General features: G+C 36.8%; 3 protein-coding genes across 3 annotated transcripts; 2 read left to right on the top strand and 1 right to left on the bottom strand.

The window, feature by feature from the left end:
- Positions 1 to 1,717: 1,717 nt before the first annotated feature.
- Positions 1,718 to 13,081, bottom strand: LOC306848931 (embryonic polyadenylate-binding protein B-like; the record flags this gene model as incomplete). Its single annotated transcript, XM_079383720.1, has 15 exons — positions 1,718 to 1,957; positions 2,066 to 2,140; positions 2,214 to 2,344; positions 2,701 to 2,803; positions 8,568 to 8,707; positions 9,117 to 9,236; positions 9,356 to 9,437; positions 9,529 to 9,798; positions 10,574 to 10,669; positions 10,830 to 10,967; positions 11,036 to 11,130; positions 11,310 to 11,449; positions 12,262 to 12,377; positions 12,478 to 12,671; positions 12,889 to 13,081. 14 exons carry the CDS (start codon positions 13,079 to 13,081, stop codon positions 2,081 to 2,083), a joined length of 1,878 nt encoding a protein of 625 aa, XP_079239846.1. The 3' UTR covers positions 1,718 to 1,957; positions 2,066 to 2,080.
- A 2,010-nt stretch (positions 13,082 to 15,091) lies between these two features.
- LOC306849323 (charged multivesicular body protein 4c-like) lies at positions 15,092 to 18,548 on the top strand. Its single transcript, XM_079384265.1, has 5 exons — positions 15,092 to 15,410; positions 15,927 to 16,104; positions 16,206 to 16,320; positions 16,887 to 17,016; positions 17,216 to 18,548. The coding sequence occupies exons 1-5, from the start codon at positions 15,227 to 15,229 to the stop codon at positions 17,278 to 17,280; spliced, it is 672 nt and encodes a 223-aa protein (XP_079240391.1). The 5' UTR covers positions 15,092 to 15,226; the 3' UTR covers positions 17,281 to 18,548.
- Positions 18,549 to 18,733: 185 nt separating this feature from the next.
- LOC306849322 (eukaryotic translation initiation factor 2 subunit 2-like) lies at positions 18,734 to 23,709 on the top strand. Its single transcript, XM_079384264.1, has 9 exons — positions 18,734 to 18,882; positions 19,141 to 19,312; positions 19,499 to 19,599; positions 20,261 to 20,393; positions 20,670 to 20,764; positions 20,887 to 21,035; positions 22,102 to 22,158; positions 22,246 to 22,331; positions 22,809 to 23,709. The coding sequence occupies exons 1-9, from the start codon at positions 18,868 to 18,870 to the stop codon at positions 22,982 to 22,984; spliced, it is 984 nt and encodes a 327-aa protein (XP_079240390.1). The 5' UTR covers positions 18,734 to 18,867; the 3' UTR covers positions 22,985 to 23,709.
- Positions 23,710 to 23,993: the final 284 nt, after the last annotated feature.

Below are 23,993 nucleotides of genomic sequence, written 5' to 3'. Positions count from 1 at the left end.
GAGCTTTCGCTGAGAGCTTGAGGATCCAATGACGTTACGAGGTTTTACTGACAAGCTCTTTTTAATGATTGGCATTGGTTAAACATTTTAAAACCCTCTGATTTAAAATAATGACGAATTAGAATACAGATATGAAGTATGGATAATTGGCTTGACATTGTGACAATTGTGTTGTATATAATTGATTATGAAGCAATATTCTCATCAGAGTTCAATCAGCTTTGACATATTTAAATATGCATATTTGTGATATTTTTACCTTTTATAAAGTGCATTTTCCCCTTATATTTTTTAACATATGCTTCATCTTTCATTTTAAATTCTTAATTTTGATCATTAAATTAGAATAAGACACTATAGGGATGTTACCAATCAAATTTAATAATTTACATTAATGTTATGAGATTGTTTTAAATATTTAATGTTGGAAAGAATGACTCTTAAACAAACTAAACTGCCAGTAGGTGGCGGCAGGTGATAAGCGGTCTTATTAAGCGAGTCATTGAATCATTCAAACGATTCGTTCGAACGGCTGATTCATCAAGAATTAATGGGTCATTGAATCTTTGACTCAACCGATTCGTTCAAAACACTGAATCATTCAGTAATGAAAACACGGTTGAGTTGCTGTGAGATGAGGCGAGTGAGGTTATGGTTCTGCTGAAACAACAAAAACAGTCAATATTGCGTCTAAAATGTAAGTGACTTATTATTAATTACTTGTTTAGTGAACTGTCATATGAAATCAGTGTCACATTTTCAGTCGTGATGGTATTCCGCACTCTTGGTCGTGTGATGTTGCTTAACTGTATCATGTTATAAAAACACATTTCTAAATTTTACGGCAGTATGCTAACGGAGTTTAACTCACTTTAACACACTGTTAACTCACTTTGTGTTTGCTGCGCTCATTTGTCTCTATTTCTCCTCGAGAGAGGCAGCGCAGTCTTGTTACCGTCATTACATTATGCACTATCCATCGCCATTTAGACTAAATTATGAAGAATCATTATCACGTTTTGCTGATTGTTATTGGCGTTTTAATCTTGTCCGGTCGGGCAAGTCATTCTCCTTCAGTTGGCCTTTTAAAAAATCGACTTGTCCCGGACAAGCCCTGCGATGTGTGTTTAGACTGCTTCAGTAGACTAGGTCCAGTCTTTACGACTCCTCTGTTGTATTGTAGTGGAGTGGTGCGTCAATTCTTCCTTTTTTTTTTTGTCAATTTAATTCATAATTAATGATATTATGCATTGCAACGAGGTTGATCTCGTTCGTGCCCCCTGAAGAAATAAAATGCCCGTCCGTGAATTTGTGTCTGATTTGCTCAACAGCCTATTAAACGATAGCTTGTGGGACATATTGTCCTTCATCCAATAAAATGATAGCTTCTGAAACATTTCCATCCTCAGCCAATAAAACCATGATGTCTGAAACATTTTCTCAATCTTCGTAAAAGCAGCAATAATTGTATGAAAAATCCGCAAAACATTTGCTGTAAATTTATTAATAGCTGATCATCCAGAAATGGACACTAATTCAATACAATCTCACAAATAATTCTAATATTAATAAAAATGTTACCTGAGAAATGTGTTTAAATATTTGCAGTAGTAACCTTAGGAGTATCTCAAGTTAATAGCAGATTATTAGATATGTTCTATGCATAAAACAAATTAAAAGCACTGTGATAAGAATAAGACACTCAGAAACTTCTTTTGCATGTCCATTAAGCCAGAATCATTTTTATTGCACACAGAAATTAAATTTTTTAAGCCTTTTTTGTCATTTTACTTTTTTCCTATTTTTCAATTTTTTTATTTATTTTTTTTATAAACAAAATCAGAACAAACTTAACACAGTGGAGAGCAAAAGGACATTTGCATGCATTAAATAGCATAGTGCGGGGTTCTTTTCCCCGTTCTCTGGAACAACCCTCACAGACTTTCAGTGTGCATGCCTGTAAAATTGAAAGAAAGTCAACATGTGTGCGACACTTCTATGCGCTACTAATTGGTCTTGCATGATTAAGACCAAATATTATGATAGAAAACTGCACGTAGATTACCGTAGATAAAGCTCCTCACTTTGGCGACAGTTCCTTGGTTTGATGAGCCTGAAGCACCGCTACAGCCTCTTCAACCTAAATAGTGCAGAAAAGATCAATAAACTAAATCTTTGAGACTAAATGTTGAGTACGTTTTGAGCGGGTGAACCTTGGAGTGCAGGGTCTCTGGAGACTCAAGCATGTGCAGTAGTTCAGAGTTGTCAATCTCCAGCAGCATGCCTGTGATTTTTCCCGCAAGAGTAGGATGCAAGGCCTGGATAAGTGGGTACAGCCGCTCACCTGTATGGGATGCGAACAGATTGGTCATTTTACTCATGTTACGACATTTATCATATTGCTTCAGGAGATTTGGCATATAGCACAATCTATGTACTATCTTCCACTTTACACTAAATAGACACTCTAAAGTGTCGATAGTTTTTCAGTACTTCACTGTAAAGGGGATGAATTCATTTGTTCTCACTGGATAAATATTACAGTACTACAATGAAAAGTCGTTTATTAACAGTACTATTGTAGTAGCGCCCTATACTGAGCAGTATTGTTCATTCAAGTTTAGGATGCAGGTGTTATAAAAAGATTCGAGCTGCTCACAACTTTAAACCTTTAAGTGAACATGTGTGCACATCTCGTACCCAGGAGTTGTTTCTGTTCTTTTAAGGGTGCAGCCGCCAGCATGGAGGCAGTAAGGGGCTCCTGGCCTCTCACATGAACCGCCGGCTCTGTATTCGGTACCATCTAAAAAACAGTAAAAGAAAGACTGCTGTATTTTTCACACTGCAAAGGCCAAAGTTTACTTTATAAAGGTGTCCTTAGTTTGAAGGGTTTTTTGTTGCTTTTCTGTTGACGCATAGTTTTTACAGTGTTCTTGTATTTACAGAGACATTCAGCAAAGTTCCCCCTGCGAGAGGGGGTTAAACCGGGGCTCCTGGACGGTGTTGTGCTGGACTGCTGCCACATCATAAATAAATGGTGAATAAAACGCCTCCGCACTGTTGATTCACAAAGTTTGATATACGAGCATGTTTTAGGCACTTTCTACGTACGTCAAAAGGACTTTTTTTTAATCCAGCTTAATCTTAATTATGTTTAACGATTAAAAATAATTCAAAAATGAGGAACGCTTCACGAATTTGCGTGTCATCCTTGCGCAGGGGCCATGCTAATCTTCTCTGTATCGTTCCAATTTTAGTATATGTGCTGCCGAAGCAAGCACGAACAACTAGTCTAGACGTCTGGTATATATAGCGGCGTCTCCGGGCAAGTTCTCTCACAGCTGGTGAGTGGTTACACCATGATTTAGTCATTTACCAGGGCCATACAAGCACATTTGATGTGCTGCAACATACAGATGTCAGTATTCACATGCATTTCTGATCCTTTAAACTATATATTTGGTGTATTTATGTTTTTCTGCCAAGAGACAGGCAAGCATGCAGATCAGGCGGCGCTCTAGGTAATAGGATTGGCTCTCAGTGCTGACGCATTCAGGGCACGCGATCTGTTCTCCTCCCCCAACACTGCAGCTCCCAACCCCCAACGTCAGGACTGCTCTCGTGACTCGTGCGGGACCATTACACCAGAAGCCGAAGCACCCAAGGGCCTTCTTTTGTAAATTTAGAGGTTACAGTGCCTCCATCTGCCACAAGAGGGATCTCCTCATCTGCAAAAACAATGTTTTATCAAAAGGAAAGTGAACAAACATGTTAGCCTTTTGTCACCGTTCATGCTCCTCAGCTCCACACAACCCTCATCCACATCTGCTTCCCTCACTCTCTTAAGACCATTACATGACCATTAAATCATCCACAAATCTACAGAAATATGATGCGAGGTTCCTAGAAGCAGTGCAAAACTTGGTAGTTTGTATTTGGCGGTCATAGTTTAATCTGTAATGTCTCAGTTCACCGCTAGAGGGTCTCAAGTAGCTATGCGTTTCTTCACAGTTCAAAGTCTTTTTCTGCCACTAGGTGTCTCTCGAGTATAGGATATGCCTTTGTTTATTAATAAAAGTGTCACTTCGCTCTTAATTTCAGTATAAGCAGATAAATAGTGCATTTGAATCTAATTCCTTAATTTAAACTTTACCTATTCTGCCAGCTTGTTGCAGTTAACACATTTGAAGTCTTATTTGTGGTTTCATGCATTTGATCATTCATAAGCCTCACTCTACAATACCAGCTAAACTTTTATTTAACAAAAGACTAGCGCATTGTAACTTCTATATGAATGCATAAATGAGTGATCCTGACACCTCTAAAGCCCACTGATGTAAGTTACAGGGAGGCTTTATGCGGTTCGCTGGGCTGCGAGCGTTCTTCAGAACATTCTGACGTGACTTTAATTAATCACAGTCTTAATACATCACTGATAATAGAAAACAGAATTCTGGATGCACTTTATTGATCATGCATACTATATACACGAAACCAGATGCACCCAGAATACGAACAAAATGCAACAAATTTACACTTCTCATAGAAAACCACTCGAAAGACAGTAGCTACTCAGTGGGGCTTAAAACATTGAGAAATTGATCATTTTCTCTGGGGTCGGCTGTATCGCCGGTGATACCAGCTCGGTTTTATACTCTGTATAAAATACTCTGTTGATTTTGGTCACACAAATAAGTGTTATACATCAATCGAAACTGTTAAGTGTCTATTTTTTGTGTACACTCACGATTACAACAAAAGAAGTTTCTGAGTGTCTTATTCTTATCACAGTGATTTTGAGTTTGTGGCAGGGACACATTTGTAAGAACTTTACAGAGCTTTTTATTAAAATAAGCTTTAAGTTAATGAACACGTGTGGAAGATTTGTCTGCTTTGTAGAGGTGCAACCTGAAATGTCTAATCTAACAAACAAAGCTTTTAATTGAATAAAAGGGTTTTATATTCATGTTTGTGCTAAATGTTGGAAGGAAGATTTTTGAATCGTCTTGTATGAATACAATTTAATTTGTTTTATGCATAGAACATATCTAATAATCTGCTATTAACTTGAGATACTCCTAAGGTTACTACTGCAAATATTTAAACATTTCTCAGGTAACATTTTTATTAATATTAGAATTATTTGTGAGAAATTGTATTGAATTAGTGTCCATTTCTGGATGATCAGATATTAATAAATTTACAGCAAATCTTTTGAGGATTTTTCATACAATTATTGCTGCTTTTACGAAGATTGAGAAAATGTTTCAGACATCATGGTTTTATTGGCTGATGATGGAAATGTTTCAGACATCATGGTTTTATTGGCTGATGATGGAAATGTTTCAGAAGCTATCATTTTATTGGATGAAGGACAAAATGTCCCACAAGCTATCGTTTAATAGGCTGTTGAGCAAATCAGACACAAATTCACGGACGGGCATTTCATTTCTTCAGGGGGCACGAATGAGATCAACCTCATTGCAATGCATAATATCATTAATTATGAATTAAATTGACAAAAAAAAAAGGAAGAATTGACGCACCACTCCACTACAATACAACAGAGGAGTCGTAAAGACTGGACCTAGTTTACTGAAGCAGTCTAAACACACATCGCAGGGCTTGTCCGGGACAAGTGGATTTTTTAAAAGGCCAACTGAAGGAGAATGACTTGCCCGACCGGACAAGATTAAAACGCCAATAACAATCAGCAAAACGTGATAATGATTCTTCATAATTTAGTCTGAATGGCGATGGATAGTGCATAATGTAATGACGCTAACAAGACTGCGCTGCCTCTCTCGAGGAGAAATAGAGACAAATGAGCGCAGCAAACACAAAGTGAGTTAACAGTGTGTTAAAGTGAGTTAAACTCATTTTAGAAATTTGAAATTTAGAAATGTGGAGTTTTTATAACATGATACAGTTAAGCAACATCACACGGCCAAGAGTGCTGAATACCATCACGACTGAAAATGTGACACTGATTTCATATGACAGTTCACTAAACAAGTAATTAATAAGTCACTTACATTTTAGACGCAATATTGACTGTTTTTGTTGTTTCAGCAGAACCATAACCTCACTCGCCTCATCTCACAGCAACACAACCGTGTTTTCATTACTGAATGATTCAGTGTTTTGAACGAATCGGTTGAGTCAAAGATTCAATGACCCATTAATTCTTGATGAATCAATCGTTCGAACGAATCGTTTGAATGATTCAATGACTCGCTTAATAAGACCGCTTATCACCTGCCGCCACCTACTGGCAGTTTAGTTTGTTTAAGAGTCATTCTTTCCAACATTAAATATTTAAAACAATTTCATAACATTAAATAAATGTAAATTATTATATTTGATTGGTAACATCCCTATAGTGTCTTATTCTAATTTAACGATCAAAAATTAAGAATTTAAAATGAAAGATGAAGCATATATTTAAAAATATAAGGGGAAAATGCCCTTTATAAAAAGGTAAAAATATCACAAATATGCATATTTAAATATGTCAAAGCTGATTGAACTCTGATGAGAATATTGCTTCATAATCAATTATATACAACACAATTGTCAATGTCAAGCCAATTATCCATACTTCATATCTGTATTATAATTCGTCATTATTTTAAATCAGAGGGTTTTAAAATGTTTAACCAATGCCAATCATTAAAAAGAGCTTGTCAGTAAAACCTCGTAACGTCACTGGATCCTCAAGCTCTCAGTGAAAGCTCGTAAGTCCAGCCTGGAGGAAACACATCTCCGCTTTTTCGCAATGCAAGGGTAAATAAATAACTGATGTTTGAATAGTACAGCGTTTTCTTTACTCAGCAGGCTCGTCCAGGGCGGGCACTAGTGACTCACAGGCTGGGCCAGGCCCCCTATTGCGTCAGGACTAGTTGGGGGTTCGGTGCCTTGCTCAAGGGTCTCACCTCAGTCATGGTATTGAGGGTGGAGAGAGTGTTGGTTATTCACTCCCCCACCTACAATCCCTGCAGAGACTCGAACCCACGACCTTTGGGTTACAAGTCCAACTCTCTACCCATTAGGCCACGACTGCCCATGTGGGGGGTTGTTTTGGCTGGGAAGCGTGCAATCTGTGATCGCGTGAATTTGCTGATGCTTGCGAAAGCATGCAATCGCTTTATGCTCGCTGTTTATTTATTCCCACATTTATTTATTTATACATTTCTTTGTCTGTAGGGTAATGAGGAGGGCGTGTTTTACCGCAGGAATAGCAATCGAGCCAGAGTAGTCAAGGGGTAAGCTTTGAAGCCACACATTGTGGTGCTTAAACGAAGTACAAGAAGTGTATCCTACTTGCCTGTTGATAGTGAAAAAAAAAAAAAAAAAAAAAAAAAAGTATACATAAAATATGTGGAAAAAATACATAAGGAAATAAAATAAATTATTTTCTTTTTCTTTATTTCTAATTACGGCAGGATTGGCATTCCATAGGACAGGGGCTGAAGTGTAAAACATCTTTCACTAAGGAGTAATTCTAATACAGCAGTTGCTAGTAATAAGTACTCGTTTGGAAAGATTGAGATAGAGCAGCTTGCTCAGCGAGTTCTCAAGAGTTCAGAGTCTGATAGTCTCCATTTGGCTTCTATCAGTCAGGAGACATTTAATATGAGCACGTGGTTGTAAACCAATGAAACCATGGGAGTTTCGGGAAACATTATATCCAGCAGCCAATTATACCTGACACTCACTGATACGCCCCCAACTCGGAAACTCAGAGAAAACTCAGTTTCCATTCCCACTCTTAATTACGACCACTTTGTGGAGTCATATGCATCTCTTGTAAATACGATCTTTCATTCATGACTTGATTGCACAGATTGCAACATAGGTTATAAACCCCGCCCTCTACAAGTAAATGAATGGGGATGTAAGCCAAACTAAAAAGCTTCCTATACATTTTTCCCAAAGATAGTTTCCATCATTTAGGTAGTTTTTATCAAGTTGATGTATATTCAAGTGTTTGTTATTCCTAATAGGTTTGCTTTTAGTTATTTGATGCTATAAAAACAGGATGTGGCAACATTAATGTGAGCTTGTGATTGGTTTGCAGGACTTTGATACGGCAGTTCCAGCTCATGATTACTACTGCGCAGACTCGGACTCCAAATTACATCATTGGCACAATATACTAGGGACATTTTGGCTTCAACTTTCTACATTTAAAGGCAATAGAGACACGTTGTCCATCTTTTTTTATAGTCTATTATTCCAGTCTATTACACTCTGCAAATGGTCCCTAAAGTAGCTCCGGTGTTCTGACGATTTGCGAAATAAAAGAAGAAAATAAAATACTACCCATCAGATTATGCTTTATTAACGCCTACACCTACCCCGACCCTAAACCTACCCTTACAGTAATGCAAATACAGTAATTGTGTTGTTCAGCGTGAGAAAATATTGATGTGTGCATGCACAGTAAGCCCTGGTAGGACAATCTGACGGGTAGGATGAAATGTTAGGACACCGGGTTCGAAAGTCAACTCCACAACCAAGTTCAGCTCGAGTACAAAAAGAAAGATGGCAAGTGTGCATGTTACCTGGTGAACAACAGGAGCTGGAGCATTGATGACCTGCTGCACATTTCGGACTCCTGCTGAGTACTTGTATTGACTGACTCCTCTGACTAAAGCGCCCACTCCTACAGTTCTCCCACCTGCAGTCTGTGTGCCAATGTTGGCTAAGTCAAGAGAAAAACAGGCATAACAAGAAAAGATTCACATTCCAGCCAAAAACAGAACATTCAGGATGACACTAATATCTGTCAACTGTGATTACATGCATTTTAACATATGGACCAAAGTAATTAAGAGAGAAGAGTTACACAATGCATTAAGGCCCATTTCCCTTTTTTTTTTTTTTTTAAATAAGATTCAAGATTTTTTTTATTTGTCTCACACACACAATTATACAGGGTATAACCAGCAGTGAAATGTAGGTCAAGCAGTGAAATGTAGGTGTAAAAATAAAGATGTATAAATACATCTTATATACAAGAGCACACCTTCAGACACAAATGTTTTTTGTATCTTTGTGAGGACTTTCTGCTGACATTGTTTTTATACTTTGTTAAACACACAGAGCCTTACCCATTTGCTGGGTGTTGTGAACAATGTGAGGAACCTGAGTGGAGGCCTGGCGGACTGTGCTGATGGTGGTGGAGGGCCTGCGGGGCACCGCTTGTCTCACAAACTGAGCTGTGAATGGAGCTAGTGCAGCCAAACAGAAATTAACTCATCCAAATACAAAACGAACACAAAAGCACACTGAGGGGTTAACAAAAAGAAAAAGTGCATTTAAATTATATCAATAAGATGAGTGACTTTACCTTGAACCCTAGGAGCTTGAGTTGTCCAGCGTGGAATAGGCCGCAGGTTTGGTACGGTGTTATAAAAAGAGCGAATCTGATGCTAGAAATGCAGATATGCATAGAAGTTCACAAAGCAGAAGTAATGCAATCATCATACCAAACCACACATGCATATAAACCCTTCCACCCACTTGCGGCACAGAGGCCATGTAGTAGCCGGAGCTCTGCTGGTAGGTAGTGGGTATAGTAGGGCTGGGAATGGCTCGAATGCTGGCTAGTCTCTGCATGTACTGATTTGTGAGAATTGCCTTTCGCTCCTCTTTTCTCTGGGCAAGAGCCACATATAGTGGTTTAGTGCTAACGATACGGCCGTTCATCTCAGTCACTGCCTTAGTGGCCTCTTCAGGAGAAGAAAAACACACAAAGCCAAAGCCTCGACTGTGGCCTCCATCGGTCATCACCTATCCCAAAATACAAGAAAATCCCAAGCAAGACTCCATTCAATTTCTCTCACTGTAAAATTGGACAAACAAATGTGAGAATTTCCAGTTGTCAATAAGGACTACCATTTTCATGTATTTTTTTTTTTTAGGCAAAACCAGTATTATTTTAGTTTTCACATTTATCAGTATTTTTTCATTTCTATTTATTTTCAGATTTTTATTTTAGTAAAAAAAAAAGTGCAGTTTTTATTCAAATTTTAGTTTTTTAGTTTGATTGCATAAATACATTTTAAGTTTTAATTTCATTTCAAGTAACAAATTTATGGTTTTAGTTTAATGTAATGATAATCATGGGTGAAACAGGTTCTCCAATGAGAGAGAAAAAAAGGGGAGTTGGAATTTATTAAATATGAATGGGTTGAATGTTGAATTAAAAGTGTTACTATGTAGCTAAAATAATGGCTAAATAGCTATTTGTAACTCATTTTTACAAATTACTACAAAATTGCAGATTTTCCAACATAAGAATGTGACCCAAATGAATTTGATAAATGTTACAAAAATATATATATATTTTATGATGACCCTAAAGCAGGAAAGAGAATTGTGACTATACAACGGACATCACACACTCGTAACTAACGTTTATAACGTCTGACTAACATTACTAATGTCTGATTTTAAGAATTTTATATTAGACCCCTATCAAACTTGTGAATCATTTTATTATATTTTGTAGTTGTAATTTGGCTGTTATTTATCAAGTTGTGTATTCTGTTGCACTTTACATTACCTTTGCACTGGTGATGATTCCATAAGGAGCGAACTCTTTCCTCAGCTTCTCATCATCAATGCCATCATCTAGATTTTTTACATAGAGATTTACTCCCTAAAATCAAAGAAACAATGCATGCATTAAAACATATTCCTGAAAAATCATACAGTTGAGCATATGCAAATCCTTCTCAGATGATTAGGATGATACTGAATTTTGGCTGTGTTTGCAGATTTATACAAGTTACCATGCAGGTAAGCACATGTAGCTCTACCTGGTAGCGTTGTATGCGCTCCTGCTTTATTTGCTCAAACTTGCGCTTGAGTTCTCCCTGCCTCTCTAGTCTTTTCTGAGCTCTGCCCACATACAGGACTCTGCCATCCAGCTCTTTGCCATTCATTTCAGTTACTGCCTACCACAGAGAGAAAAGACTTCAGTCTCCATCTCTACTCACACATACTGCACAATTTGTTTTCTTACCCTCCTTGCATCTCCGTGGTTTTCATAGTTGACAAATCCAAAGCCACGAGAGAGTCCCCTTTCATCGGTCATCACACAGACGCTAAGAGTCTTACCTGTGAACCAGAGCCAGCTTTAAAATAAGCAAAATAAATACTCCAAATGAAAAGTGCTTGTGGATGAATTGTAGCTCTTAAAATCAAAGTTTAAAACCCCTGCATTTGCATATTTAACACTTTTATATGGCCAATGAACGTCTTTACAGAAAAAAACATTCCTATATGAAACGGCTTACCAAATTCAGAGAAGATGCCCTTGAGTTTCTCTCTGTCAATATCTTCACTGAAGTTCTTAATATACACATTGGTGAACTCCATGGCTTTCGCTCCCAACTCTGCCTCACGCTCCTTACGAGACTTGAAATGCCCTACAAAACTGCAAATGCCGATTAGTTTATTTACTTTTGTGCATAGCAATACTGAGATTGAATTATTGCAGGAAGTACATCGAAAGAAACTTGCAAGAAAAAGCAAATACAAAATACTCAAGAAATATAAAAACATTCAAAACTACACCAAAAGATAAACACATACATCGGTCTATAAATATACAAATAGGAATGGCAGAACTGGCATAATTCTTTGTCCTTGCTTTGAATAATGTGAAATGACTTTGCTTCCTAAGAAGCGGACCAAGTTTGTTTTCACCCCTGGTTGGTGGAAAAAGATCATGGAGAGGATGAGGAAGTAGTAGTAAGTCAAATTAGAAGGCACGATGAATGTCAATTCTATAATAGAAATAAAGGTGTATTAATTTTTATTAAAAAAAATTTAATATAGAAAACATGGATTGCTAACAAGGACAAAACACAAAAATAAAAGCAGTTTACAACATTTTTTGACTCAAAGGCCCATTGTTACCCAACAAAATGTTTGATATATCCCACATACACCAAGATATTTGTGGCACTCCTGTTTTAATGAGAGTACAGCAGCTTGTTACTTTTTGTTGATAGGCTTTTATTAAATAACATAGTTAAGTAATTTTATATAATTAACTACTATTCATTTAATAATTCCAGAAGTTATGTTCTATATTACAGACCTGCACGTTTTTTAATACAAACAATATTTACTGAGGGAAAATAAAAAGATATGATTCAGTTGACTTCTTTATTGTGTGTGTTTGCGGAGACCCCTAGTTTTTCCCTAGCTCCCTGGTGGAGAACCACTGGTGTCAATACTTACACTTTGCGATCATTCAGAAGCATGCCGTTCATGGTCTCAATGGCCCTGTTGGCTGCTTCTTGAGTCTCAAAGTGCACAAACCCATAACCTTTTGAGCCATTCTCATCACAAACCACCTAGGACAAAAACTGCATTAGTTACATTGTTTCAATCAACTTGTGGATAAAGCTGCCTTTAATAGTCATTTAAAAAACACAGTAATGAAAAAGGATGTACCTTACATGACAAGATGTTACCAAAGGCAGAAAAGGTGTCATAGAGAGCCTTGTTGTCAATAGACTCATCCATGTTCTTGATGAAGATGTTTCCCACACCAGACTTTCTCAGACCTGGATCTCGCTGGGACCACATGATCCTGATAGGACGACCCTTGATGACTTCATAGTTCATCGTGTCAAGGGCACATTCCGCTTTAATGTGGAGGAAAAGTGAGATTTACTATTTAGAGAAGTGCTTAAATAACTAAAAATGGTTATTAATTTGGGTAATTCTTTATTATTAAAATGTATTTGATCTGAAATGCACTAAATTCAATTCACAGGTCTTGTTTCCTAAATTCCAGAACCGAGCTGTAGTTAAAGAGCATCCTCAATTCAATTGGCAACACCGTAATAAGAGTGTGCTCACCATCAGCAGGCTGCTGGAAATTGATGTAAGCATATCCGAGGGATCTCCGTGTAATGACATCACGGCACACACGGATGGACATGATCTGACCAGCAGGAGAAAACTTCTGATACAGCATGGCCTCAGTGACATCAGGATGAAGGTCACCGACATACAGAGAGGCTAACGGGTATGCTGGTCCACTGCTATTCATCCTTCAGACGCACTCTGCAAGAGCACCTTATGATCTGAGAAACTTGATAAGAAAAAAAAAGTCCCCAATACCAAGGCCCTCTTAGTTAAATGATTTTTTACTAATAAAAACACAATTGTTAATGGTTCATGTCCATTAAATAATATGAACAGATACAACTTTAGAAGTATTTTTCATTGTTAGTTCTAGTCAACTAATGTAGTTCGCTGTGCAATATATTAACAAATATAATCTTACTGTGAAGTGCAAAAATTGTAATTTGGTTGGTGCACAAGTGCACAGATTCCTGTAGCAGACTAAAGGCTACAGGAATCCCCTCCACCTCACTTGAATTACTTTTCAGTACAATTAATAAAAAGAACAAAACATGATTTGATGCTCCGTCTTCAGTTTCACATGCATATGCGTTATTTATAGCCTATATGTGAACAGACCATGTGAATCCTTATTGGGCACTCGCCAGCAACTGTGGCTGATGGGCAAAAAGTAAAAATAGCCAACTTAAAAGTTCATTATTAAAACAAGAACCACTCTGAGGAAACAATGTTAGTTACAGTTACCTGGTGTAATGTGGAACACATAAACATATCCTTGTCGCTGGCTGCAAGCGGGCTCCACCCCGTTGGGACTGGTTTTGTGTCACTTTAATTATTACCGAGGAACACCTGCCATTTGTAACGCGCTCCATTGGGTAGCAATTAAAACTCATCCTCCTTTCCGTGTTGTTCCGCGTAAGAAAATAGTTCCTGTGACCTCTCACTGTTTATTGATTACTTAAATGACTAGTTATACACGATAAAAATATCTTCATGCGCCGTCTGTCTGACTAACATTGCATGGTTATTATTGTAAACTGCTCATTTTCTCTCTTCATTGGCGGTCTTCTAAAGCCAAGTGGTGAAAAAGTGTAACGCAGACATGCATTTAAACATACTAAACACATAATATACACACACTATATAAACAATTCGCAGGGTGAGAAATATAGGAAGTGCAAATGGAGTGTACTGTGATGAAATGTGTGTATACAACATATAGGCCCGGTTTCACAGACAGGGTTTAGACTAAGCCAGGATTAGGCCATGGTTCAATTAGGACATTTAAGTAATTTTTATAAGCGTGCATTACTGGTGTGCATCTTGAGACAAAACAAAGGCACTGATATATTTTAAGATCAGTCAGTGTTTCTTTCATTTGAAACAGCTCAGACTTACATTTTAGTCTAGGACTAGGCTTAAACCTTGTCTGTGAAACCAGTAGCCTAACAAACTGTAAAATTTCAGTATTTCTCGCTTTTTCCCCCCCAAAAAGTCAAGAAAAGGGCAACTTAATCTTTCATATTATTTATTTATTGAAATACAAAAATTATTGAAATAATGGCCTGTACAAATTTTACCGGCAGAATATGTAGGTTATTGAAAATTAAAGAGGTCTTGAAAGTGTGGCACTCTTGTAATACCGATCTGGAACAAAGTCCCCCCATCCTGTTCTCTAAATACAGTCTTGTACCCACACAAAAAATCAGAGATCATTCCTCCTGCATAATCACTCAGACACAGTGGCACTGAACAATCTTACAAAGGTCCAAAAAAACATTACAGCACATAAAGGTTATTAAAAAGATGTCTATTGATAATTTCAGTATAACAAATCCATACACATCAGTGCATGATTATAAGCTAGTGCTATAAAAATTACAAGTATTAGAAATGTTAAACTGCAGTTAACTGAATATTTTAGTTTGCTGTTTTTTGGGGACATTTATTTATTTCAATATTTAAATATGTTTTCTATTAAATAGTTTCACTTAAACGTGAATATCTTCATTCTTCGTTAACTACAGCTTGTAAAACCAAATGTTTCTTGAAAACATTTTTTATGGCACTAAATAAAACGCGAACTAGGTCTGGAGTTTAAAAAGTGTGGCCTAAATATAAATCAAGCACGTGTTGAATGACTAGTTTGCTCGTGACTCACGAGCTGTTCAGCAGCGGCGCTGATAGGCGGCCTGGCCGTGACGTCAGCGGGCCTGAAGGCGGAAGTAAGACAATCAACAACTGAACACGGAACAGCGATAGACCTCGGTAGTGTTTAGAAACAAACCGACTCGCAGGGATTTTATAGTTTCGCTAAATACAAAACAATATGTCCGTATTCGGCAAATTGTTTGGCGGTGGGGGGAAAGGAGGCAAAGGCCCAAGCCCACAAGACGCCATCCAGAAACTCCGTGAGACAGAAGAGATGTTAACCAAGAAACAAGACTACTTAGAGCAAAAGATTGGTGCGGAACTACTAATAGCAAAGAAAAACGGCACGAAAAACAAACGAGGTATGTATTTAAAACCGAGCCTTCATGTGATAAGGATCATAGGTGTCTTAAATTACTTTAAAGAAAGCTTGTCTCGTCGATGTCAGTGATGTTAGTTAGGTAGCTACGCCCATCCGTCACTTGCCTTAAACTCACCCATGATCGAAACTATGAAGTCAGTTTATTAATATAACACCAATGTCGGGCAGGATACGAAAATTAAAATCCTAACTAAATTCAAGAGTTGGGCTAAATAAAGGATTGTATTTCATATCACTTAGTTACGTCTGATTAGTGTCATGAGGTGTGTTGTGAAATAACAAGGAACTTAATCGAGTGCATTGTTTCCATAATGAAACATCCCACATGCTGGGAATCTCTTGTTTGTGTATGGGTCAGTCTTGATCTTGAATATTAACTTTGTTGATTAGCTTGGAAAAACAGTTAAGTTATAGTGTGAGAGTGTGTATTATCTCTCTCTATATATATTTATATATATAAACTGATGTTGTGCATGTCTGTTGTCCCTTCTTTTAGCTGCTTTACAGGCCCTGAAAAGAAAGAAGCGATATGAGAAGCAACTGGCTCAGATAGATGGCACTCTCTCCACTATTGAGTTCCAGCGAGAAGCATTAGAGAATGCTAATACAAACACAGAAGTGCTTAAAAACATGGGCTTTGCAGCCAAGGCCATTAAGACAGCCCATGAAAACATGTAAGATGCTTGAGGAAAATTTCCTATTGAATCTGTATCACAGAATACAGTTAGTGATGTGCAAAAATGTATATTGAATTAATATTATTGATTGATTTCAGGGATCTAGACAAGGTGGATGACCTCATGCAGGACATCACAGAGCAGCAGGAGTTGGCACAGGAGATTTCTGATGCCATTTCGAGGCCTGTAGGTTTTGGAGATGACTGTGATGAGGTGAGTCGAGACAAAGGGAGCGAACTTGTATGATGTTTGATACACACTGAGGAACATTCAAGAATTTGAATCCCCTTTAGAAAAAAAAAATCCCATATTTTCAGTATGGTATCCAAAGTTCCTCAACAGAACTTGTTAGGATTTTAAAATATCAAACAAAGAAGCATTATGACTTAAATAAAATTATCTGCATTCATTTAAGAGAACTTGTGATATTGATCCTGTTACTCTCAGATGTTCTTGCTTACATGTTCTTTGGGTCATCTTGTTGAGAACGTGATAAATCAGGTTTAAATGAAAGCATGTAGCTCAAGTGTTGCTAATGTTAAAGCAAAATGAAGATGAACCAAATTATTAGGAAATCAGATATTATTGTAAATTTTTCATTTCAACTTAAAACAAAACAGCAAAATAGACATATTTACCTGGCTGGACTAATTTTTTTTTTTTTAGAGAGGTACTCCCTGATTTAAGTGATGCTTGATAATACATCTTACATAGATGCATCTCTTCAAATGCAGTTTTTACAGATGTTGACCGAACAATGTGATTCTTTCCCTTTCTAGGATGAGCTTTTGGCTGAATTGGAGGAACTGGAACAGGAGGAGCTGGACAAGAACCTGCTGGAAATTGGTGGCACAGAGGATGTCCCTCTGCCCAGTGTGCCTTCAAACCCATTACCCAAGAAACCTGTTGGTTCGTTTCATGCTGTTCAGTACATATCAACATAATAGTAACAGAGAATTTTTTTATATCACAAACTACTTTCAAAATTTTACATATGAGACAATACATGTGAAATTAGACTTGAAAAGCGGATTACACGAGTAGAAAGACGTCTTGAGAGTTTCCCTTGTGGAAACCCTTATAACCATTTGCCTTTGTGTTTCTCCAGCCCAAAAAAAGAGAGAAGAGGAGGATGAGGATGACATGGAAGAACTCAAGGCATGGGCCATGTGAATTTACCCAATCTGACAGACTCTCATTGCTCGTTGTGGTTGGCCTGGGCAGGCGAACCTGAGAACCTTCAGAGGGTTAACACTACAAAACTAATTTTACGATATCTCAAGCAGAGTGGATAAAACAAGCCCATAAAAACAAGAGTTACAAAGAAAATGGATATGAAGCAGGTTAATCTGACAATAAAATCTGATGACGTAATATATGAAGTGACCCTTAAATGTTTGGCCATGGTTATTTAGGTAATGCATAGGTGTTTCTATTTTTCCCTCTTTTGATAGAAGTGTTTTTTTTTACCTCTATTATTCAGAAACTGGTTGTTTTTTGTCATGGAGATAAGCATGTTTGCCAATACACAATTTTCATATACATGGTCAACACGCTCTCATCTCATCTGATGTATTAAATATATTTGGTACAGTCGTTTGCTTCGATCCTTGATCTCAGTGTGTTCTGTTAAATTAATGTTATTCAAGCACTTCCAAGAGCAGTAGCTTTTTTACAATTTGTTGACAGTGACATATAGTTTGGTAACAAATAACGAATTTAAATTACTGACATTAGCTCCAATATATATATATATATATATACATTCCTACCCATCATGTTTTGTTTGGAGCTGCATCCAAATAGTTGCAGAAAATGACCTATTTAATAACAGATCTTTCCTATTGTGCTCTTTTCAGGCCTGATATATTGATGTGCCGAGGGTTTCTCTGACAGTAGACGGTTGTAATTATACAAAAACTATACCACATTTTTTTCTTCTTCCTCGTATGGGAGCATATATTTTTTTGAGATGCAAAAATGCTGTATCTATTCAGGTTGAGGTATATGTGTACATTTGTATGTTTTAAAAAATTCAGATGGCTTTTATTTCAGAGATCATTAAACTTTTGGATTCCTTTTCTCTGGTGTTGTTAGTCTTTGTGTAGTATCTACCTTAGTTCTTGTTAAAATTATATATAAAACTAACTTCTGTCCTGCTCTTGCGCTCAGAAGCATATAGAGACGTGTGTCTGCTGTGTAATGTGCCTTAATGAGTGGCATGTCTTTAAATGACTGTGAAAGGCCTCATGGCTGACTGATGAAGTTTATAAGAAGAATGAGGCATGGTGTTTGTACTGCATCTAGTTGCTCATTTTTACTCTTTTCTTCTTGCCTGTGTATTCGTTGCCAAGTTCCTTTTGTTGTTCTTTATTTTAAATTCATGTTGGTAAGGGGTTGGATTCATGATTTTCAATAAAGCACATGGCTGTTTGCTTCTGAAAAAAAAAAAAACTTGCTTATTTGATTAACAATTTGTGTTTCGATTTGTGGTGCTCTACATATATGTCTGGAAGAAGCTCCAAAACAAACAATAACAATTATTACTATAAATGTAAATCTTGTAATGCATCAGCAGTATTATGGGAAGTCGCGTAATGTTGTCGTCGTGCTGATGTAATCACTTGTCACCGGAAGTGCGCCTGCGCTCTGAGAGCTCGCGCTTCTGTGCTGATGCAAGACAGTGGATGAGAAAAGTAGTGTTAACTGTGTCAACGATATTTAACAGGACGAGAAACAGCAATATCAGATTCAGTCATCATGTCAGAAGACGAGGTATTGTGGTCGTCTATGCGTGCTTTTTCTTATTATTTATAGTTGAGTGGAGATATATGTTGTGACTTCTGGCAGAGATTATGAGAGCAGTGAACGTGCTGTATGGTTGCACGCTTTGACGTCATTACGTATTATTTCTAATTGTATAAAATACAAAAACTAAAGTAAATAATACTCAACATTGCTTGAGCAGTAGAAAGAGTTGAGCTCAGGATTGCATGTTTGAGTAAATGAGCCTGGTGCGTTATGTGTCCTCAGATTTTATTCGACCCCTCCACAACAAAGAAGAAAAAGAAGAAGAAGAAGCCCTTTATGCTCGACGAGGATGGAGAAGGAGAGGAGGCTCAACAGACTGAACAGAAAGAAGCTGAGCCTGAAGCAGCAGAGGAGGCAGAACTGGACCCTGAAGATGATGAAGTCAAGAGAAAGGGTGAGAAGATACAAGTGTTTTGCTCTTTTCTTTTCATCTCTGGGCCTTGGGTTTAGTCCAATGTTTCTCCATTAATGTTTTTAAATCACACCCTTGCAAATTGCATTGCATGTGTAGAGTTTGTGTATAATGTGCTGTTTTAGGATTGCACTTTTGGCCGTTTATGACACTGTTTGTTCTTCACAGAGCCTTCGGATGATTTAGATGATCTGAACTTCTTTAACCAGAAAAAGAAGAAAAAGAAACCGAAGAAGGTGTTTGAAAATGACGTTGAGGAGGGCATGAAGGTAATTGTTTATGTGGAGATTGCCAAGGTATGAAATGATTTTCACCACTTATCGGAAATTCCTGTGACCATATCTGTGTGATAACATTGGGCCCACTTCATCTTTAAGTACTGTGCTAATATTTGAAGGATTTATCCATGCACATCAGTATTTAAAAAAATATGAATGTGCCCTTGTAATCTTCAAAAACATCTTTTCTTGTTTTCTTATACGTCACAACAGATGATCACAACTTCCATTTCATACCAACTTTAATTTAGTGTGTTTCATTATTAAAGAAATTGGACCTACTTTATATAGTTTATCTACTAATAACTTTTACTACTATGTACTAACACTTGTATTAATCATGATAAAATGCACTTACTTTGTATATGCATGTTTTTTATGATCTGTAATTAATTTCTGTAGTTGCCCCACGACCTGTTTCTAACTTTAATCTTGTCCCACATCAGAAGTGTTTTGCAATGCAACATTAAGTACATTGTACCTGACGATTATCTTTTTTCTTTTTTTCACATAAGTACATAAATTACATTTCTGGTATAGTATTTTTTTAGCTGTTATAATGATTCCTAATGTGACGTCCATTGAGCTTATTTTCTTGTATTAGATAGTTCATCTAAAGGCTGTTGGCTCTTTTCATTTTATTGGTGACCAGGAGCTGAAAATTGAGGGAGACCAGCAGGAAATGATGGAGGACGATGAATTTGATCTGATGCTTCCAACTAAAAAAAAGAAGTCAAAAAAAGTGGAATTTGTTGAGGAAAGTGATACTGTGGAAAAGGATGATGGTATGAAGACATGCTTCATTTAATTAGTGTGCTGCATAATATTATTGATTGATTGATTGATTTTTAAATTATAGAAGTTAGAAGAGAAAGAAAAATAGTGTGTCTAACGAGCTTTCGATTATCAAGAGCTGCCATCTACAAGGAGTTGGCTTTTGAAAATTATGCAGCTCAGTTATATCTTACGTTTTTTTTCAAGAAACAGCTACTCTAATACCAGATACTACATGATGATTAAATATCAGATTGTGTTAATTCTTCACGTATATTTTTCTGCAGTCGTTGAGGATGATAAAGGCACAGATGGCATCACATTCAGTTCCCAGTCGGGCCCAGCATGGGCCGGTTCAGAGAGAGATTACACCTACGATGAGGTATGATGATTATTCATATGATGAGCAATCCCTCACACATCTGAAATACTTCTACCCCATGCTAACTGCATATTTTTCCTTTAATTTGGAGTGTCATTATTTCCTTATCTGCATCTTTACAGTTGTTGAGCCGGGTGTTTAACATCATGAGAGAGAAGAACCCTGATATGGTGGCAGGGGAGAAGAGGAAGTTTGTGATGAAGCCGCCTCAGGTGGTCCGAGTTGGGACCAAGAAAACATCTTTTGTCAACTTCACTGACATCTGTAAACTGTGAGTATAGACTTTTAGTATCCATGTCTGCTGTATTTTCAAAAAAATAATACAACAGATGATACATGGGTCAATTACAAGGCTTTTGTTGTTGGATCTACCAGTTTATTAAAAAATACATAAAAACATTGAAAAAAAAACTGCACTAAAACAATGATGATGCAAGCATGTTTTTTAATCTCTGAATTAAATTTAGAGTGACACAACTGTCCTAATATCACAAAGTAAATCCTTATTAAAAGGATAAAATTAACGTTTGACTAACGTATGTCTGCCAAATCAAAATCAAGTGCAATAAAGTGCAAAAACGAAATAAAAACAATAAAAGACCCTCATTATGTGTCAAGATAGATAAGTCTCTTGAAATAAATAGCTTTTTACATCAAGACAGGGTTTAATAAAGATTGTAATTTGTATTTATCATTAATTGAAGAATGTTTTTAATTAATAATAAATAGAAAAATTAAATATATTGAATATACATAAATTACCATATAAAATAATATGGTATCTGTATATATATGTGTGTGTGTGTGTCTGTGTGTGTGTGTGTGTCTGTGTGTGTGTACATATATATATATATATATATATATATATATATATATATATATGTATATATATATGTATATGTATATGTACACACACACACACACACACACACACACAGTGCCCTCCAAAAGTATTGGAACAGTACTACTAGAATCACCCAATAATAAAATGTGACATTCTGTAGTTTTGTCTCATATTCATCTTTTAATCATTTTTGTAAATGTCTTGACTCCACAGCCAATAGAACAATTTTGTCTTTACTGTTCCCATACTTATGGAGGGCACTATGTGTGTGTATATATGTGTGTATATGTGTACACTTTTTAGAAAATGATTCAGGTGTATACACTCAAATGTAAATAAATATAAATAAATAAATTACTTTTTATAACATGGACACTTTGACTTGTCATTTTTTGTCATTGACCCATTTGTGAATATAACCAAACCGTTGATTCTAGTTTATCGGTGTAATTTTGTCTATTAAACTCTTGCATGTTTGAATTTTCATCTTCAGGTTGCATCGACAGCCCAAACATCTTTTGGCGTTCCTGTTAGCTGAGTTAGGAACGAGGTGAGCTTTTAATTGCACTTCCAGATTTCCGTCAAATGTGAAATGGTGATTTCTCCTGTAATGCAAGCAATGTCTTCTTGCTTCTAGTGGATCCATAGATGGAAATAACCAGCTTGTAATTAAGGGACGCTTTCAACAGAAACAAATAGAAAATGTCTTGAGAAGATATATAAGTAAGTCAAACATTTTGCACATAAGAATTTGTAGTTGGTGTACCAATACTATTTGCTAATACGTGCACCCCCCCCCCCCCATCAAATACCCTGACATACTTGCTGTAACTTGGTATCATTTAATTTTGCCATGTACAAATAAATGAAATATTCATACACTTTAAAAGCAGTTAATGCATGCTGTAGCGGTGAGCACTTGATCGTTATGTAAGAATCGGTGATGTATCTTGCCCTCATTTGCGAATGAGTCACGACACGTCTTCCCATGTGCTTTCGAAATCTTGATTATTGTTGTAATAATTGTGCATTCCTAGATTCATGTAAATGATGTAGTGACCGCTTTCAAATTTAGTACATGTAGTATGATAATGTTTAGTTCAGTCCACTCCTTTGGTTTACAGAAAACAAGGTGAAAAACACAGCATTTACAGTTTAAGTTAGTAATTTTTGACAACCAATGTTCTCTTTGTTTCACAGAGGAATATGTGACTTGTCACACCTGCCGCTCACCGGATACAATTCTGCAGAAGGACACGCGTCTCTACTTCCTGCAATGTGAAACCTGTCACTCACGCTGCTCTGTAGCCAGCATCAAGACCGGCTTCCAGGCTGTCACCGGCAAAAGAGCTCAGCTTCGAGCCAAAGCCAACTAATACAAGCTCCCTGTTTTGGCCTCTTCCCCAGACTGATGCTCTGCCCCTCTGGTTGACGACTGTCCTCGCTGCTCTCCTCTGAAGTGCAGTGACCCAAGGCTTGGGGTGAACTGTGGAGGTTTCGGAGTGTAATCTCTATTAATAAATCCGACTCGGAAGCTAGAAGGCTTGCCAACAGGCTGCCTCTGATTCGCTTGTCTTACTTTACCTCCTTCCTCCAGAAATAATTTTATTTTTTCTGCATATAGAATATCTGATTACCAGAGCATATTTCTGTCTGTGTGGTAGATTTTTACTTTCAAATCAGTATTTGTTTTTCAGAGAAAATGCAGGGATATTATTGGATGGAAAATTAAAATTAATTTTGCAAAATGAACCACAGCCTTTTATATCGGACTTTGTTTTATCAAAGGAAAACTGAATCTCCGACGCTTAGTCATTGACAGTCAATGCACAAGAATGCAAGATTGGATCCAAGCGAGTGTTTCGTGATCCAGACATCCAGCGACAGTGTGACTTTGAATCTCCTCTGATCTCTAGAAAATGAGAAAACTGTTCTTATGTAATTACACAGACGATTACAGATTGCACTGATTTCTTCAGTAGAACATTGGGCAGCAGATGTTTGGGCATGTTTGCAGTGCTTAGATGGAAATGAATGCTTTTTGTTGGCATATTTGAAATTGGATTTTTTTTTTTTAAATAAAAGTGACTAAAGGTTTCAGTTTTGTGTTCTTGTTTCTTGCTTATTGATGCATGCAAATGTTTGGGTCTGTAAGACTTTTATTAGCCGTAAGGACACATTAAATAGATCAAAAAGGACAGTAAAGGCATTTATGTTACAAAGATTTCAAATAAATTGTTCTTTTGAACTTATTATTCATCAAAGAATCCTAAAAAATGTATCAGTTTAAATAAAAAATATTAAGCAGCTCAACTGTTTTCAACATTGATAATAGGAAATGTTTCTTGAGCAGCAAATCAGCATATTAGAATGATTTCTGAAGAA

The sequence above is a fragment of the Barbus barbus genome, assembly GCF_936440315.1.
Source record: "Barbus barbus genome assembly, chromosome: 29".
Classification (NCBI taxonomy): domain Eukaryota; kingdom Metazoa; phylum Chordata; class Actinopteri; order Cypriniformes; family Cyprinidae; genus Barbus; species Barbus barbus.
The sequence above is the reverse complement of the archived record's forward strand: the minus strand, read 5'-3'. Positions and strand labels throughout refer to the sequence as shown.

Coding starts and splice junctions, on each gene's coding strand:
- LOC306849323 (XM_079384265.1), top strand. CDS start 15,227: ATGTCCGTATTCGGCAAATTGTTTGGCGGTGGGGGGAAAGGAGGCAAA. Junction 16,105..16,205: donor AAGACAGCCCATGAAAACAT/GTAAGATGCTTG, acceptor GATTGATTTCAG/GGATCTAGACAAGGTGGATG. Junction 17,017..17,215: donor ATTACCCAAGAAACCTGTTG/GTTCGTTTCATG, acceptor GTGTTTCTCCAG/CCCAAAAAAAGAGAGAAGAG.
- LOC306849322 (XM_079384264.1), top strand. Junction 19,600..20,260: donor ACGTTGAGGAGGGCATGAAG/GTAATTGTTTAT, acceptor ATTGGTGACCAG/GAGCTGAAAATTGAGGGAGA. Junction 22,159..22,245: donor TTAGCTGAGTTAGGAACGAG/GTGAGCTTTTAA, acceptor TCTTGCTTCTAG/TGGATCCATAGATGGAAATA.